This window comes from Protomyctophum parallelum, assembly GCF_964188405.1.
Source record: "Protomyctophum parallelum genome assembly, chromosome: 13".
Lineage (NCBI taxonomy): Eukaryota > Metazoa > Chordata > Actinopteri > Myctophiformes > Myctophidae > Protomyctophum > Protomyctophum parallelum.
This window is the reverse complement of record NC_139708.1, coordinates 5,282,087-5,301,524: the sequence shown is the minus strand read 5'-3', so window position 1 is coordinate 5,301,524 and position 19,438 is coordinate 5,282,087. Positions and strand designations below refer to the sequence as shown.

General features: G+C 40.1%; 1 protein-coding gene across 1 annotated transcript in view; it reads left to right on the top strand.

The window, feature by feature from the left end:
* The window catches only part of tbcd (tubulin folding cofactor D), a 76,045-nt gene extending 57,984 nt beyond the window's left edge, over positions 1-18,061 (top strand). Inside the window, exons 36-39 of the mRNA XM_083780514.1 lie at positions 476-563; positions 11,187-11,296; positions 16,906-16,990; positions 17,633-18,061. Coding sequence (XP_083636640.1) covers positions 476-563; positions 11,187-11,296; positions 16,906-16,990; positions 17,633-17,647 — 298 coding nt within the window. The 3' untranslated portion in view covers positions 17,648-18,061. The remainder of the gene's footprint in view (positions 1-475; positions 564-11,186; positions 11,297-16,905; positions 16,991-17,632) is intronic.
* Positions 18,062-19,438: the final 1,377 nt, after the last annotated feature.

The following is a 19,438-nucleotide window of genomic DNA, read 5'->3' as shown; positions in this document are numbered from 1 at the left end:
AATAATTTAGTTTGGGTCTCAGGAGGGCACCATATTTCCTCTTTTTGGTCATCCTGAGCTGGGAACACCTGTTCTAGGATGTTCTGGGTCATCCTGAGCTGGGAACACCTGTTCTAGGATGTTCTGGGTCATCCTGAGCTGGGAACACCTGTTCTAGGATGTTCTGGGTCATCCTGAGCTGGGAACACCTGTTCTAGGATGTTCTGGGTCATCCTGAGCTGGGAACACCTGTTCTAGGATGTTCTGGGTCATCCTGAGCTGGGAACACCTGTTCTAGGATGTTCTGGGTCATCCTGAGCTGGGAACACCTGTTCTAGGATGTTCTGGGTCATCCTGAGCTGGGAACACCTGTTCTAGGATGTTCTGGGTCATCCTGAGCTGGGAACACCTGTTCTAGGATGTTCTGGGAACACCTGTTCTAGGATGTTCTGGGGTGCTGCCGTTGATTCTGCTGCCGTCTCTCATGTTGTCTCAGTTTCTGCGGGTTGGTCCAGTTCCCGGGCGAGGTGAGGAAGAAGGTTCTGCTCCAGCTGCTGATGATGCTGTGCCATCCCTTCCCTGTGGTACGTACGTCTTCTGGCCATCTTGGGCTGGAAACAATCTGTTGTCCACAGTGTGGTCCACACAGTACAATACGTCTCCACAGTGTGGTCCACACACAGTACAATACGTCTCCACAGTGTGGTCCACACACAGTACAATACGTCTCCACAGTGTGGTTCACACACAGTACAATACGTCTCCACAGTGTGGTCCACACACAGTACAATACGTCTCCACAGTGTGGTCCACACACAGTACAATACGTCTCCACAGTGTGGTCCACACAGTACAATACGTCTCCACAGTGTGGTTCACACACAGTACAATACGTCTCCACAGTGTGGTCCACACACGGTACAATACGTCTCCACAGTGTGGTTCACACACAGTACAATACGTCTCCACAGTGTGGTTCACACACAGTACAATACGCCTCCACAGTGTGGTCCACACACAGTACAATACGTCTCCACAGTGTGGTCCACACACAGTACAATACGTCTCCACAGTACAATCTGTTGTCCACAGTGTGGTCCACACAGTACAATACGTCTCCACAGTGTGGTCCACACAGTACAATACGTCTCCACAGTGTGGTCCACACACAGTACAATACGTCTCCACAGTGTGGTCCACACACAGTACAATACGTCTCCACAGTGTGGTCCACACACAGTACAATACGTCTCCACAGTGTGGTCCACACACAGTACAATACGTCTCCACAGTGTGGTCCATACACAGTACAATACGTCTCCACAGTGTGGTCCACACACAGTACAATACGTCTCCACAGTGTGGTCCACACACAGTACAATACGTCTCCACAGTGTGGTCCACACACAGTACAATACGTCTCCACAGTGTGGTCCACACACAGTACAATACGTCTCCACAGTGTGGTCCACACACAGTACAATACGTCTCCACAGTGTGGTCCACACACAGTACAATACGTCTCCACAGTGTGGTCCACACACAGTACAATACGTCTCCACAGTGTGGTCCACACACAGTGCAATACGTCTCCACAGTGTGGTCCACACACAGTACAATACGTCTCCACAGTGTGGTCCACACACACAGTACAATACGTCTCCACAGTGTGCTCCACACACAGTACAATACGTCTCCACAGTTCTCGTGATGAACCCGCTGTGTCCACATGTTCGGGTAGATTGTCTGAATCTAGTTTATTTTATTTTATGCGTGACTTGTTTGACAGCTCTGTGGTGGCTGTATTGTTCTGATGCAAGACAGAAAATTAGCCTTTTCAAAAAGAACAGTGAAAACTTAAAAACCTTTAAGATGTGCCCGTTGGGGTATTTAGCATAGTATGGGAGACATCAAAGGCTCTTCAGAATAACGCAATGCTGGGAAGGTCCATGTTGTCTCAGAACATCTCATTATAATAATAATAATAATAATAATAACATCTCATTATGCTCTTCTTTCAACATGGAACTCTTTTCCTCACAGTCAAATTCGCAGTAGGGCTGCATCTATTGATTAGCGTCTTAACGATGATTCTATCCATTACAATTGAATCGAATAATCAAGAAGCGCATTCTGTTTTTCTTTTTTTTTTTTATTATTATGAATTAGACTCTTTGCGTGAGGTGGTAGATCTGCTATTTTCTCCCAAAAATAGTTGATTGAATTGATTAGTTTGATTAGCTAACTCCAAAGAGGTTACAGATGGAACGACTGATCGATCGAACATAATAAAGCACAACACATGCTGGCTCCAACTTACGTATCTGAATTACTGTACTATCAGGACACTGTGAGACCACTCAAGTCTTTTGATCATGGCCTTTTAACTGTCCCAAAACTAAGTTTGACCGACTCTTTGCAGTTGTACTGCCTTACCCTGGTGAAGGGGGAAAAACGCAGTCAGTTGATTCTTTAAAAAAAAAGTTATTTGCAAGCGATTGCGATGTGTGTGTGTAGATCAGGTTAAATGACTGTGTTTCTGTGTGTGTAGATCAGGTTAAATGACTGTGTTTCTCTGTGTGTAGATCAGGTTAAATGACTGTGTTTCTCTGTGTGTAGATCAGGTTAAATGACTGTGTTTCTCTGTGTGTAGATCAGGTTAAATGACTGTGTTTCTCTGTGTGTAGATCAGGTTAAATGACTGTGTTTCTCTGTGTGTAGATCAGGTTAAATGACTGTGTTTCTCTGTGTGTAGATCAGGTTAAATGACTGTGTTTCTCTGTGTGTAGATCAGGTTAAATGACTGTGTTTCTCTGTGTGTAGATCAGGTTAAATGACTGTGTTTCTGTGTGTGTAGATCAGGTTAAATGACTGTGTTTCTCTGTGTGTGTAGATCAGGTTAAATGACTGTGTTTCTCTGTGTGTAGATCAGGTTAAATGACTGTGTTTCTGTGTGTGTAGATCAGGTTAAATGACTGTGTTTCTCTGTATGTGTAGATCAGGTTAAATGACTGTGTTTCTGTGTGTGTAGATCAGGTTCAATGACTGTGTGTTTCTCTGTGTGTGTAGATCAGGTTAAATGACTGTTTCTGTGTGTGTAGATCAGGTTAAATGACTGTTTCTGTGTGTGTAGATCAGGTTAAATGACTGTTTCTGTGTGTGTAGATCAGGTTAAATGACTGTGTTTCTGTGTGTGTAGATCAGGTTAAATGACTGTGTTTCTCTGTGTGTAGATCAGGTTAAATGACTGTGTTTCTGTGTGTGTAGATCAGGTTAAATGACTGTGTTTCTCTGTGTGTAGATCAGGTTAAATGACTGTGTTTCTGTGTGTGTAGATCAGGTTAAATGACTGTGTTTCTCTGTATGTGTAGATCAGGTTAAATGACTGTGTTTCTCTGTGTGTAGATCAGGTTAAATGACTGTGTTTCTGTGTATGTAGATCAGGTTAAATGACTGTGTTTCTGTGTATGTAGATCAGGTTAAATGACTGTGTTTCTGTGTGTGTAGATCAGGTTAAATGACTGTGTTTCTCTGTGTGTGTAGATCAGGTTAAATGACTGTGTTTCTCTGTGTGTAGATCAGGTTAAATGACTGTGTTTCTGTGTGTGTGTAGATCAGGTTAAATGACTGTGTTTCTCTGTGTGTGTAGATCAGGTTAAATGACTGTTTCTCTGTGTGTAGATCAGGTTAAATGACTGTGTTTCTCTGTGTGTGTAGATCAGGTTAAATGACTGTGTTTCTCTGTGTGTGTAGATCAGGTTAAATGACTGTGTTTCTCTGTGTGTGTAGATCAGGTTAAATGACTGTGTTTCTCTGTGTGTGTAGATCAGGTTAAATGACTGTTTCTCTGTGTGTAGATCAGGTTAAATGACTGTGTTTCTCTGTATGTGTAGATCAGGTTAAATGACTGTGTTTCTGTGTGTGTAGATCAGGTTAAATGACTGTGTTTCTCTGTATGTGTAGATCAGGTTAAATGACTGTGTTTCTGTGTGTGTAGATCAGGTTAAATGACTGTGTTTCTCTGTGTGTAGATCAGGTTAAATGACTGTGTTTCTCTGTGTGTAGATCAGGTTAAATGACTGTGTTTCTGTATGTGTAGATCAGGTTAAATGACTGTGTTTCTGTGTGTGTAGATCAGGTTAAATGACTGTGTTTCTCTGTGTGTGTAGATCAGGTTAAATGACTGTGTTTCTCTGTATGTGTAGATCAGGTTAAATGACTGTGTTTCTGTGTGTGTAGATCAGGTTAAATGACTGTGTTTCTGTGTGTGTGTAGATCAGGTTAAATGACTGTGTTTCTGTGTGTGTGTAGATCAGGTTAAATGACTGTGTTTCTCTGTGTGTAGATCAGGTTAAATGACTGTGTTTCTCTGTATGTGTAGATCAGGTTAAATGACTGTGTTTCTGTGTGTGTAGATCAGGTTAAATGACTGTGTTTCAGTGTGTGTAGATCAGGTTAAATGACTGTGTTTCTGTGTGTGTAGATCAGGTTAAATGACTGTGTTTCTCTGTGTGTAGATCAGGTTAAATGACTGTGTTTCTCTGTGTGTGTAGATCAGGTTAAATGACTGTGTTTCTCTGTGTGTAGATCAGGTTAAATGACTGTGTTTCTGTGTGTGTAGATCAGGTTAAATGACTGTGTTTCTCTGTATGTGTAGATCAGGTTAAATGACTGTGTTTCTGTGTGTGTAGATCAGGTTCAATGACTGTGTGTTTCTCTGTGTGTGTAGATCAGGTTAAATGACTGTTTCTGTGTGTGTAGATCAGGTTAAATGACTGTTTCTGTGTGTGTAGATCAGGTTAAATGACTGTTTCTGTGTGTGTAGATCAGGTTAAATGACTGTGTTTCTGTGTGTGTAGATCAGGTTAAATGACTGTGTTTCTCTGTGTGTAGATCAGGTTAAATGACTGTGTTTCTGTGTGTGTAGATCAGGTTAAATGACTGTTTCTCTGTGTGTAGATCAGGTTAAATGACTGTGTTTCTGTGTGTGTAGATCAGGTTAAATGACTGTGTTTCTGTGTGTGTAGATCAGGTTAAATGACTGTGTTTCTCTGTGTGTGTAGATCAGGTTAAATGACTGTGTTTCTCTGTGTGTAGATCAGGTTAAATGACTGTGTTTCTGTGTGTGTGTAGATCAGGTTAAATGACTGTGTTTCTCTGTGTGTGTAGATCAGGTTAAATGACTGTTTCTCTGTGTGTAGATCAGGTTAAATGACTGTGTTTCTCTGTGTGTGTAGATCAGGTTAAATGACTGTGTTTCTCTGTGTGTGTAGATCAGGTTAAATGACTGTTTCTCTGTGTGTAGATCAGGTTAAATGACTGTGTTTCTCTGTATGTGTAGATCAGGTTAAATGACTGTGTTTCTGTGTGTGTAGATCAGGTTAAATGACTGTGTTTCTCTGTATGTGTAGATCAGGTTAAATGACTGTGTTTCTGTGTGTGTAGATCAGGTTAAATGACTGTGTTTCTCTGTGTGTAGATCAGGTTAAATGACTGTGTTTCTGTGTGTGTAGATCAGGTTAAATGACTGTGTTTCTGTATGTGTAGATCAGGTTAAATGACTGTGTTTCTGTGTGTGTAGATCAGGTTAAATGACTGTGTTTCTCTGTGTGTGTAGATCAGGTTAAATGACTGTGTTTCTCTGTATGTGTAGATCAGGTTAAATGACTGTGTTTCTGTGTGTGTAGATCAGGTTAAATGACTGTGTTTCTGTGTGTGTGTAGATCAGGTTAAATGACTGTGTTTCTGTGTGTGTAGATCAGGTTAAATGACTGTGTTTCTGTGTGTGTGTAGATCAGGTTAAATGACTGTGTTTCTGTGTGTGTGTGTAGATCAGGTTAAATGACTGTGTTTCTCTGTGTGTAGATCAGGTTAAATGACTGTGTTTCTGTGTGTGTGTAGATCAGGTTAAATGACTGTGTTTCTGTGTGTGTAGATCAGGTTAAATGACTGTGTTTCTGTGTGTGTGTAGATCAGGTTAAATGACTGTGTTTCAGTGTGTGTGTAGATCAGGTTAAATGACTGTGTTTCTCTGTGTGTGTAGATCAGGTTAAATGACTGTGTTTCTCTGTGTGTGTAGATCAGGTTAAATGACTGTGTTTCTGTGTGTGTAGATCAGGTTAAATGACTGTGTTTCTGTGTGTAGATCAGGTTAAATGACTGTGTTTCTCTGTGTGTAGATCAGGTTAAATGACTGTGTTTCTCTGTATGTGTAGATCAGGTTAAATGACTGTGTTTCTGTGTGTGTAGATCAGGTTAAATGACTGTGTTTCTGTGTGTGTAGATCAGGTTAAATGACTGTGTTTCTCTGTGTGTAGATCAGGTTAAATGACTGTGTTTCTCTGTGTGTAGATCAGGTTAAATGACTGTGTGTTTCTGTATGTGTAGATCAGGTTAAATGACTGTGTTTCTCTGTGTGTGTAGATCAGGTTAAATGACTGTGTGTTTCTGTATGTGTAGATCAGGTTAAATGACTGTGTTTCTCTGTGTGTGTAGATCAGGTTAAATGACTGTGTTTCTGTATGTGTAGATCAGGTTAAATGACTGTGTTTCTGTGTGTGTGTAGATCAGGTTAAATGACTGTGTTTCTGTATGTGTAGATCAGGTTAAATGACTGTGTTTCTCTGTGTGTGTAGATCAGGTTAAATGACTGTGTTTCTGTGTGTGTAGATCAGGTTAAATGACTGTGTTTCTCTGTGTGTGTAGATCAGGTTAAATGACTGTGTTTCTGTATGTGTAGATCAGGTTAAATGACTGTGTTTCTCTGTGTGTGTAGATCAGGTTAAATGACTGTGTTTCTCTGTGTGTAGATCAGGTTAAATGACTGTGTTTCTCTGTGTGTAGATCAGGTTAAATGACTGTGTTTCTGTGTGTGTGTAGATCAGGTTAAATGACTGTGTTTCTCTGTGTGTAGATCAGGTTAAATGACTGTGTTTCTCTGTGTGTAGATCAGGTTAAATGACTGTGTTTCTGTGTGTGTAGATCAGGTTAAATGACTGTGTTTCTCTGTGTGTAGATCAGGTTAAATGACTGTGTTTCTCTGTGTGTAGATCAGGTTAAATGACTGTGTTTCTCTGTGTGTGTAGATCAGGTTAAATGACTGTGTTTCTCTGTGTGTAGATCAGGTTAAATGACTGTGTTTCTCTGTGTGTGTAGATCAGGTTAAATGACTGTGTTTCTCTGTGTGTGTAGATCAGGTTAAATGACTGTGTTTATGTGTGTGTAGATCAGGTTAAATGACTGTGTTTATGTGTGTGTAGATCAGGTTAAATGACTGTGTTTCTGTATGTGTAGATCAGGTTAAATGACTGTGTTTATGTGTGTGTAGATCAGGTTAAATGACTGTGTTTCTCTGTGTGTAGATCAGGGTAAATGACTGTGTTTCTGTGTGTGTGTAGATCAGGTTAAATGACTGTGTTTATGTGTGTGTAGATCAGGTTAAATGACTGTGTTTCTGTGTGTGTAGATCAGGTTAAATGACTGTGTTTCTCTGTGTGTAGATCAGGTTAAATGACTGTGTTTCTCTGTGTGTAGATCAGGTTAAATGACTGTGTTTCTGTGTGTGTAGATCAGGTTAAATGACTGTGTTTCTGTGTGTGTAGATCAGGTTAAATGACTGTGTTTCTCTGTGTGTAGATCAGGTTAAATGACTGTGTTTCTGTGTGTGTAGATCAGGTTAAATGACTGTGTTTCTGTGTGTGTAGATCAGGTTAAATGACTGTGTTTCTGTGTGTGTAGATCAGGTTAAATGACTGTGTTTCTGTGTGTGTAGATCAGGTTAAATGACTGTGTTTCTCTGTGTGTGTAGATCAGGTTAAATGACTGTGTTTCTCTGTGTGTGTAGATCAGGTTAAATGACTGTGTTTCTGTGTGTAGATCAGGTTAAATGACTGTGTTTCTGTGTGTGTAGATCAGGTTAAATGACTGTGTTTCTGTGTGTGTAGATCAGGTTAAATGACTGTTTCTGTGTGTGTAGATCAGGTTAAATGACTGTGTTTCTCTGTATGTGTAGATCAGGTTAAATGACTGTGTTTCTGTGTGTGTAGATCAGGTTAAATGACTGTGTTTCTGTGTGTGTAGATCAGGTTAAATGACTGTGTTTCTCTGTGTGTAGATCAGGTTAAATGACTGTTTCTGTGTGTGTAGATCAGGTTAAATGACTGTGTTTCTGTGTGTGTAGATCAGGTTAAATGACTGTGTGTTTCTGTGTGTGTAGATCAGGTTAAATGACTGTGTTTCTGTGTGTGTAGATCAGGTTAAATGACTGTGTTTCTGTGTGTGTAGATCAGGTTAAATGACTGTGTTTCTGTGTGTGTAGATCAGGTTAAATGACTGTGTTTCTCTGTGTGTAGATCAGGTTAAATGACTGTGTTTCTCTGTGTGTAGATCAGGTTAAATGACTGTGTTTCTCTGTGTGTAGATCAGGTTAAATGACTGTGTTTCTCTGTGTGTGTAGATCAGGTTAAATGACTGTGTTTCTGTGTGTGTAGATCAGGTTAAATGACTGTGTTTCTGTGTGTGTAGATCAGGTTAAATGACTGTGTTTCTGTGTGTGTAGATCAGGTTAAATGACTGTGTTTCTGTGTGTGTGTAGATCAGGTTAAATGACTGTGTTTCTCTGTGTGTGTAGATCAGGTTAAATGACTGTGTTTCTGTGTGTGTAGATCAGGTTAAATGACTGTGTGTTTCTCTGTGTGTGTAGATCAGGTTAAATGACTGTTTCTCTGTGTGTAGATCAGGTTAAATGACTGTGTTTCTGTGTGTGTAGATCAGGTTAAATGACTGTGTTTCTGTGTGTGTAGATCAGGTTAAATGACTGTGTTTCTCTGTGTGTGTAGATCAGGTTAAATGACTGTGTTTCTGTGTGTGTAGATCAGGTTAAATGACTGTGTTTCTCTGTGTGTGTAGATCAGGTTAAATGACTGTGTTTCTGTGTGTGTAGATCAGGTTAAATGACTGTTTCTGTGTGTGTAGATCAGGTTAAATGACTGTGTTTCTGTGTGTGTAGATCAGGTTAAATGACTGTGTGTTTCTGTGTGTGTAGATCAGGTTAAATGACTGTGTTTCTGTGTGTGTAGATCAGGTTAAATGACTGTGTTTCTGTGTGTGTAGATCAGGTTAAATGACTGTGTTTCTGTGTGTGTAGATCAGGTTAAATGACTGTGTTTCTCTGTGTGTAGATCAGGTTAAATGACTGTGTTTCTCTGTGTGTAGATCAGGTTAAATGACTGTGTTTCTCTGTGTGTAGATCAGGTTAAATGACTGTGTTTCTCTGTGTGTGTAGATCAGGTTAAATGACTGTGTTTCTGTGTGTGTAGATCAGGTTAAATGACTGTGTTTCTGTGTGTGTAGATCAGGTTAAATGACTGTGTTTCTGTGTGTGTAGATCAGGTTAAATGACTGTGTTTCTCTGTGTGTGTAGATCAGGTTAAATGACTGTGTTTCTCTGTGTGTGTAGATCAGGTTAAATGACTGTGTTTCTGTGTGTGTAGATCAGGTTAAATGACTGTGTGTTTCTCTGTGTGTGTAGATCAGGTTAAATGACTGTGTTTCTCTGTGTGTAGATCAGGTTAAATGACTGTGTTTCTGTGTGTGTAGATCAGGTTAAATGACTGTGTTTCTGTGTGTGTAGATCAGGTTAAATGACTGTGTTTCTCTGTGTGTGTAGATCAGGTTAAATGACTGTGTTTCTGTGTGTGTAGATCAGGTTAAATGACTGTGTTTCTCTGTGTGTGTAGATCAGGTTAAATGACTGTGTTTCTGTGTGTGTAGATCAGGTTAAATGACTGTGTTTCTGTGTGTGTAGATCAGGTTAAATGACTGTGTTTCTGTGTGTGTAGATCAGGTTAAATGACTGTGTTTCTCTGTGTGTGTAGATCAGGTTAAATGACTGTGTTTCTCTGTATGTGTAGATCAGGTTAAATGACTGTGTTTCTCTGTGTGTAGATCAGGTTAAATGACTGTGTTTCTGTGTGTGTAGATCAGGTTAAATGACTGTGTTTCTGTGTGTGTAGATCAGGTTAAATGACTGTGTTTCTCTGTGTGTAGATCAGGTTAAATGACTGTGTTTCTGTGTGTGTAGATCAGGTTAAATGACTGTGTTTCTGTGTGTGTAGATCAGGTTAAATGACTGTGTTTCTCTGTGTGTGTAGATCAGGTTAAATGACTGTGTTTCTCTGTGTGTGTAGATCAGGTTAAATGACTGTGTTTCTGTGTGTGTAGATCAGGTTAAATGACTGTGTGTTTCTCTGTGTGTGTAGATCAGGTTAAATGACTGTGTTTCTCTGTGTGTAGATCAGGTTAAATGACTGTGTTTCTGTGTGTGTAGATCAGGTTAAATGACTGTGTTTCTGTGTGTGTAGATCAGGTTAAATGACTGTGTTTCTCTGTGTGTGTAGATCAGGTTAAATGACTGTGTTTCTGTGTGTGTAGATCAGGTTAAATGACTGTGTTTCTCTGTGTGTGTAGATCAGGTTAAATGACTGTGTTTCTGTGTGTGTAGATCAGGTTAAATGACTGTGTTTCTGTGTGTGTAGATCAGGTTAAATGACTGTGTTTCTGTGTGTGTGTAGATCAGGTTAAATGACTGTGTTTCTGTATGTGTAGATCAGGTTAAATGACTGTGTTTCTGTGTGTGTAGATCAGGTTAAATGACTGTGTTTCTGTGTGTGTAGATCAGGTTAAATGACTGTGTTTCTCTGTGTGTAGATCAGGTTAAATGACTGTGTTTCTCTGTGTGTAGATCAGGTTAAATGACTGTGTTTCTCTGTGTGTAGATCAGGTTAAATGACTGTGTTTCTGTGTGTGTAGATCAGGTTAAATGACTGTGTTTCTCTGTGTGTAGATCAGGTTAAATGACTGTGTTTCTCTGTGTGTAGATCAGGTTAAATGACTGTGTTTCTCTGTGTGTAGATCAGGTTAAATGACTGTGTTTCTCTGTATGTGTAGATCAGGTTAAATGACTGTGTTTCTCTGTATGTGTAGATCAGGTTAAATGACTGTGTTTCTCTGTGTCTGTAGATCAGGTTAAATGACTGTGTTTCTCTGTGTCTGTAGATCAGGTTAAATGACTGTGTGTTTCTCTCTGTATGTGTAGATCAGGTTAAATGACTGTGTTTCTCTGTGTCTGTAGATCAGGTTAAATGACTGTGTTTCTCTGTGTCTGTAGATCAGGTTAAATGACTGTGTGTTTCTCTCTGTATGTGTAGATCAGGAAGACCACAGCCAGCCAGATGTATGAGATGCTGCTCACTTATGATGATGTCATCGACCCAGAGGTGTTGGATGATGCCATGACACTGCTGAGTGACACTAATTGGTCAGTTTAGTGAAGTGCTTCGTCCGATAAATGTTGTCTATTATTAAATATAGATGTATGCAGTGGTGGAAAGTAACTAAGTACAGGTATCTTTACTGGAGTATTTCCAATTTTCAATACTTTTACATCTACATCTCAGAGGCAAATATTGTACTTTTATTGTTTATGATTAAAAAAAAACATACATTAACCACTTTAGCCTTATTTATACTTTGGCTATTTTAAAATAGCAGATCTGTGTTGTGTTTGTACACAATGTGTTAAGTAAAAAAAAAAGAGTATTCCACCACTGTACTAACAGTGTACTATGGACAGAACAGTAAGGTTGTACTAACAGTGTACTATGGACAGAACAGTAAGGTTGTACTAACAGTGTACTATGGACAGAACAGTAAGGTTGTCCTGTACTAACAGTGTACTATGGACAGAACAGTAAGGTTGTACTAACAGTGTACTATGGACAGAACAGTAAGGTTGTACTAACGGTGTACTATGGACAGAACAGTAAGGTTGTACTAACTGTACTATGGACAGAACAGTAAGGCTGTACTAACAGTGTACTATGGACAGAACAGTAAGGCTGTACTAACAGTGTACTATGGACAGAACAGTAAGGCTGTACTAACAGTGTACTATGGACAGAACAGTAAGGTTGTACTAACAGTGTACTATGGACAGAACAGTAAGGCTGTACTAACAGTGTACTATGGACAGAACAGTAAGGTTGTACTAACAGTGTACTATGGACAGAACAGTAAGGTTGTACTAACAGTGTACTATGGACAGAACAGTAAGGTTGTACTAACAGTGTACTATGGACAGAACAGTAAGGTTGTACTAACGGTGTACTATGGACAGAACAGTAAGGTTGTACTAACTGTACTATGGACAGAACAGTAAGGCTGTACTAACAGTGTACTATGGACAGAACAGTAAGGCTGTACTAACAGTGTACTATGGACAGAACAGTAAGGTTGTACTAACAGTGTACTATGGACAGAACAGTAAGGCTGTACTAACAGTGTACTATGGACAGAACAGTAAGGTTGTACTAACAGTGTACTATGGACAGAACAGTAAGGTTGTACTAACAGTGTACTATGGACAGAACAGTAAGGTTGTACTAACAGTGTACTATGGACAGAACAGTAAGGTTGTACTAACAGTGTACTATGGACAGAACAGTAAGGCTGTACTAACAGTGTACTATGGACAGAACAGTAAGGTTGTACTAACAGTGTACTATGGACAGAACAGTAAGGTTGTCCTGTACTAACAGTGTACTATGGACAGAACAGTAAGGCTGTACTAACAGTGTACTATGGACAGAACAGTAAGGTTGTACTAACAGTGTACTATGGACAGAACAGTAAGGCTGTACTAACAGTGTACTATGGACAGAACAGTAAGGTTGTCCTGTACTAACAGTGTACTATGGACAGAACAGTAAGGTTGTACTAACAGTGTACTATGGACAGAACAGTAAGGCTGTACTAACAGTGTACTATGGACAGAACAGTAAGGTTACTGTACTAACTGTACTATGGACAGAACAGTAAGGTTGTACTAACAGTGTACTATGGACAGAACAGTAAGGTTGTACTAACAGTGTACTATGGACAGAACAGTAAGGTTGTACTAACAGTGTACTATGGACAGAACAGTAAGGTTGTACTAACAGTGTACTTTGGACAGAACAGTAAGGTTGTCCTGTACTAACTGTACTATGGACAGAACAGTAAGGTTGTCCTGTACTAACAGTGTACTATGGACAGAACAGTAAGGTTGTCTTGTATTCCACCACTGTACTAACAGTGTACTATGGACAGAACAGTAAGGTTGTACTAACAGTGTACTATGGACAGAACAGTAAGGTTGTACTAACAGTGTACTATGGACAGAACAGTAAGGTTGTACTAACAGTGTACTATGGACAGAACAGTAAGGTTGTACTAACAGTGTACTATGGACAGAACAGTAAGGTTGTACTAACTGTACTATGGACAGAACAGTAAGGTTGTACTAACAGTGTACTATGGACAGAACAGTAAGGTTGTACTAACAGTGTACTATGGACAGAACAGTAAGGTTGTACTAACAGTGTACTATGGACAGAACAGTAAGGTTGTACTAACTGTACTATGGACAGAACAGTAAGGTTGTACTAACAGTGTACTATGGACAGAACAGTAAGGTTGTACTAACAGTGTACTATGGACAGAACAGTAAGGTTGTACTAACAGTGTACTATGGACAGAACAGTAAGGTTGTACTAACAGTGTACTATGGACAGAACAGTAAGGCTGTACTAACAGTGTACTATGGACAGAACAGTAAGGTTGTACTAACAGTGTACTATGGACAGAACAGTAAGGTTGTACTAACAGTGTACTATGGACAGAACAGTAAGGTTGTACTAACAGTGTACTATGGACATAACAGTAAGGTTGTACTAACAGTGTACTATGGACAGAACAGTAAGGTTGTACTAACTGTACTATGGACAGAACAGTAAGGTTGTACTAACTGTACTATGGACAGAACAGTAAGGTTGTACTGTATTCCACCACTGTACTAACTGTACTATGGACAGAACAGTAAGGTTGTACTAACAGTGTACTATGGACAGAACAGTAAGGTTACTGTACTAACAGTGTACTATGGACAGAACAGTAAGGTTGTCCTGTACTAACTGTACTATGGACAGAACAGTAAGGTTGTACTAACAGTGTACTATGGACAGAACAGTAAGGTTGTCCTGTATTCCACCACTGTACTAACTGTACTATGGACAGAACAGTAAGGTTGTCCTGTATTCCACCACTGTACTAACTGTACTATGGACAGAACAGTAAGGTTGTACTAACAGTGTACTATGGACAGAACAGTAAGGTTGTACTAACTGTACTATGGACAGAACAGTAAGGTTGTACTAACAGTGTACTATGGACAGAACAGTAAGGTTGTACTAACAGTGTACTATGGACAGAACAGTAAGGTTGTCCTGTACTAACAGTGTACTATGGACAGAACAGTAAGGTTGTACTAACAGTGTAATATGGACAGAACAGTAAGGTTGTACTAACTGTACTATGGACAGAACAGTAAGGTTGTACTAACTGTACTATGGACAGAACAGTAAGGTTGTACTAACAGTGTACTATGGACAGAACAGTAAGGTTGTACTAACTGTACTATGGACAGAACAGTAAGGTTGTACTAACAGTGTACTATGGACAGAACAGTAAGGTTGTACTAACAGTGTAATATGGACAGAACAGTAAGGTTGTACTAACAGTGTACTATGGACAGAACAGTAAGGTTGTCCTGTACTAACAGTGTACTATGGACAGAACAGTAAGGTTGTACTAACAGTGTACTATGGACAGAACAGTAAGGTTGTACTAACAGTGTACTATAGACAGAACAGTAAGGTTGTACTAACAGTGTACCATGGACAGAACAGTAAGGTTGTACTAACAGTGTACTATGGACAGAACAGTAAGGTTGTACTAACGGTGTACTATGGACAGAACAGTAAGGTTGTACTAACTGTACTATGGACAGAACAGTAAGGTTGTACTAACAGTGTACTATGGACAGAACAGTAAGGTTGTACTAACAGTGTACTATGGACAGAACAGTAAGGTTGTACTAACAGTGTACTATGGACAGAACAGTAAGGTTGTACTAACAGTGTACTATGGACAGAACAGTAAGGTTGTACTAACAGTGTACTATGGACAGAACAGTAAGGTTGTACTAACAGTGTACTATAGACAGAACAGTAAGGTTGTACTAACAGTGTACTATGGACAGAACAGTAAGGTTGTACTAACAGTGTACTATGGACAGAACAGTAAGGTTGTACTAACAGTGTACTATGGACAGAACAGTAAGGTTGTACTAACTGTACTATGGACAGAACAGTAAGGTTGTACTAACAGTGTACTATGGACAGAACAGTAAGGTTGTACTAACTGTACTATAGACAGAACAGTAAGGTTGTACTAACAGTGTACTATGGACAGAACAGTAAGGTTGTACTAACAGTGTACTATGGACAGAACAGTAAGGTTGTACTAACAGTGTACTATGGACAGAACAGTAAGGTTGTCCTGTCTGTACTAACAGTACAGTGGACAGAACAGTAAGGTTGTCCTGTTTGGTGTGTCCTCCACTGTACTAACAGTGTACTATGGACAGTACCAGTAACAGTAAGGTTGTACTGTACTAACTGTACTATGGACAGAACAGTAAGGTTGTCCTGTCTGTACTAACAGTACAGTGGACAGAACAGTAAGGTTGTCCTGTTTGGTGTGTCCTCCACTGTACAGTGTACTATGGACAGAACAGTACAGTAACAGTACAGTGGACAGAACAGTAAGGTTACTGTACAGTAACAGTACAGTGGACAGAACAGTAAGGTTGTCCTGTCTGTACTAACTGTACTATGGACAGAACAGTACAGTAACAGTACAGTGGACAGAACAGTAAGGGTGTCCTGTTTGGTGTGTCCTCCACTGTACTAACTGTACAGTGGACAGAACAGTAAGGTTGTCCTGTTCGGTGTGTCCTCCACTGTACAGTGTACTATGGACAGAACAGTACAGTAACAGTACAGTGGACAGAACAGTAAGGTTGTCCTGTACTAACGGTGTACTGTACTGTACTGTAACTGTACTATGGACAGAACAGTAAGGTTGTACTAACGGTGTACTGTACTGTACTGTAACTGTACTATGGACAGAACAGTAAGGTTGTACTGTACTAACAGTGTACTGTACTGTACTGTAACTGTACTATGGACAGAACAGTAAGGTTGTACTAACAGTGTACTATGGACAGAACAGTAAGGTTGTACTGTACTAACTGTACTATGGACAGAACAGTAAGGTTGTACTAACAGTGTACTATGGACAGAACAGTAAGGTTGTACTGTACTAACTGTACTATGGACAGAACAGTACAGTAACAGTACAGTGGACAGAACAGTAAGGTTGTACTGTACTAACTGTACTATGGACAGAACAGTAAGGTTGTACTAACAGTGTACTATGGACAGAACAGTAAGGTTGTACTGTACTAACTGTACTATGGACAGAACAGTAAGGTTGTACTAACAGTGTACTATGGACAGAACAGTAAGGTTGTACTGTACTAACTGTACTATGGACAGAACTGTACAGTAACAGTACAGTAACAGAACAGTAAGGTTGTACTGTACTAACAGTGTACTATGGACAGAACTGTACAGTAACAGTACAGTAACAGAACAGTAAGGTTGTACTGTACTAACAGTGTACTATGGACAGAACTGTACAGTAACAGTACAGTAACAGAACAGTAAGGTTGTACTGTACTAACAGTGTACTATGGACAGAACTGTACAGTAACAGTACAGTAACAGAACAGTAAGGTTGTACTGTACTAACAGTGTACTATGGACAGAACTGTACAGTAACAGTACAGTAACAGAACAGTAAGGTTGTACTGTACTAACAGTGTACTATGGACAGAACAGTACAGTAACAGTACAGTGGACAGAACTGTACAGTAACAGTACAGTAACAGAACAGTAAGGGTGTCCTGTTTGGTGTGTCCTCCAGGGAGAGTGACATCGTGACGGTACGCACACACAGGAATCAGCTCTGCGATTGGCTGGGAGTGACCAGGCCCCAAGTAATTGCCAAGGTGACTGTTTAACCAATTTGATTTTTATTTGATTTATTTATTTTCATGTTTTACGGTTAATGACACAAGTGTATTGAATTTCTGTGGAACCTTGAGCTAACTATTGTACACACAAGTGAACTTCTGTGTTGTGTCCAGTGTTTCTTATTGGACACATGCGCCTGCCTCCCTTACTGAACTCTTGCTCCCTGATTCACTTCTCTAGACAATTAGCGCTTAACGAGGGAGTTAAGTTAGTGCAGTTAACTAAAGGAGTTTCTTTCAATAAGCTATTTTGGAGCGTAAAGGGCTTGATTGCATTTCTGTCCGTAATTATACATAGCAAATGTAATGTACTTTTATTTCCTCGCCACGTTCAGATAACCTTAACCCATTCTGGGCGGGCACCCATTTTGGTGTCAGCATCATGTTATGCTTTAGCTATTGAAAAATAGCAGATCTACAAGCTCATAGCGCGCCACCGAGTGGCGCGATACGAGCTTGTAGGTCTGCTATTTTTGTAAAAATTGAAGAACGACTGACATTTTTTTAATCTGATCTCAGGTCAGAATGGGTTAATCAGACCAGTGTGTGTCCAGTGGAAACCTCGTATGAATCTGATCTCAGGTGAGAATGGGTTAATCACTTCTCTTTCATCAACAGGGCCCCGTCGACTAGGCCTCTTTGGTTCTGAACACGGCGTCATCTCATCCAGGAGGAGCCACGGTGAAGCACAGGACTGGAAGGTGACTGCAGGCCTCCCCGAGGCCCTCTTGGCCTGCCAACATGGAACATGATTAAACTGGGCATGAATGAATCAAACTACAAATCTGTCAATTTAACATAACTTTTCATGGCCTGACAATAAATCAGTTCAGTTAAGTAAGTTCAACTTTATTGTCATCTGTACTATAGTACAATGGAATACAGTACTTGTGTAAAGGACACACTATCTCAAACCCACATAAAATACTAAAGACCTACATATAATAGACTCTGTATGTATACAATGCGTTGTATGTACATACATGATATACACTATAGAGACAGTACAGGATAACATTTCATACCGGTATTCTTGCTGTTGGGCAGAAACATTGTATTTTTCATAAACTAGACCTGTGCCTGCCGGCCACTGGCCTACATGGGAACTATGCAAATCAATGTAGCAAGATGTTCTGACCCTGTATAGTAGATCTGCTCTTTATAATTAAATGTTCACCTACAATGACATGCCCAAAATAGGGACACCCTTTTGAAAGTCATTACGTCTGGTTTTGGTGGGTCCATTGGAACCATAGACTGTAAAAAAAAATATGGACAAAGCGTTCCCCGGGTCTAACATGGACGTAAAATGAAGCCTGTTATTCCTGCACTGTAAGTCGCCATCTTTCTAGATCCGTTTGGGCCCAGCTGGCCATTGGCTGGCCAGCTGTTGGTTTTTATTTTGACTCGAGTGGGAGGGGAATCCCGATCATAGATTGTAACGGTAGCCACGCCCCTCAGAACATGCGCGACTTTATGGTCATTCTTTTAATAAATGGGACCATAATTTCCCAAAAAGAATATTATGACATTAGAAATGAGACTTTAAACTAGTGACTGGAAGCAGAAAGTATTCATGACCATGTTTATTAAGGTAATACAGTCTAGGTGAAGTTGGGCCCAAATACATGGACTTCTATGGGGCTATGGGTTTTTTTGGGTCCAGTGACAGCGCCACAACAGGCCATTATATGAACTTTCAGGAGTTTCAGGCTTCACAAAATATCTGTCTGACTGCCCCCCTGATTGGAACACAGGCGCTTTTAGTTTTGCTCCTTTCCTGAAAGTCTTTCGACAAGGTTTGGATGACTTTGGACAAACCCGCACATTGTACAAGGTTTCTGCAACCTGACCTAAAATGCACATTACCGCAAGTTAATCCCTCAGTTTTATTATTGAAACTCAAAATCCTTCCTTCCTACTCAAAATCCTTAAATTACCTTATTTTACTACAGTATGTGAGGCGGTCTTTAACCCATTCTGACCGGGCACCCATTTTGGTGTTGGCATCATGTTGTGCTTTAGCTATTGAAAAATAGCAGATCTACAAGCTCATAGCGCGCCACCGAGTGGCGCGCTAAGAGCTTGTAGGTCTGCTATTTTTGAAAAATCGAAGAACGACTGACATAGAAACATAGCTTTTTCAGAAAACTGTCATTTTCAAACATACATTTTTTTAATCTGATCTCAGGTCAGAATGGGTTAAATTAATGCCAGCTTGCAGTCTTATGAAATGTTTCTCTCCGGGGGAAGAGGGGGTATTTGCAGAGATTGCTACCTTCGCGGCTGTTGTAACCAGCACCGAGAACAACACCCATCGTTGAAACCCAAACTATAGCCCAAGTGTTCTCCAGGGAAGTGGTTGCCATTTAGGAGATTTGGCATAACCACCAAACATAGTCACTGGGGCCCTGGGGTCCCACG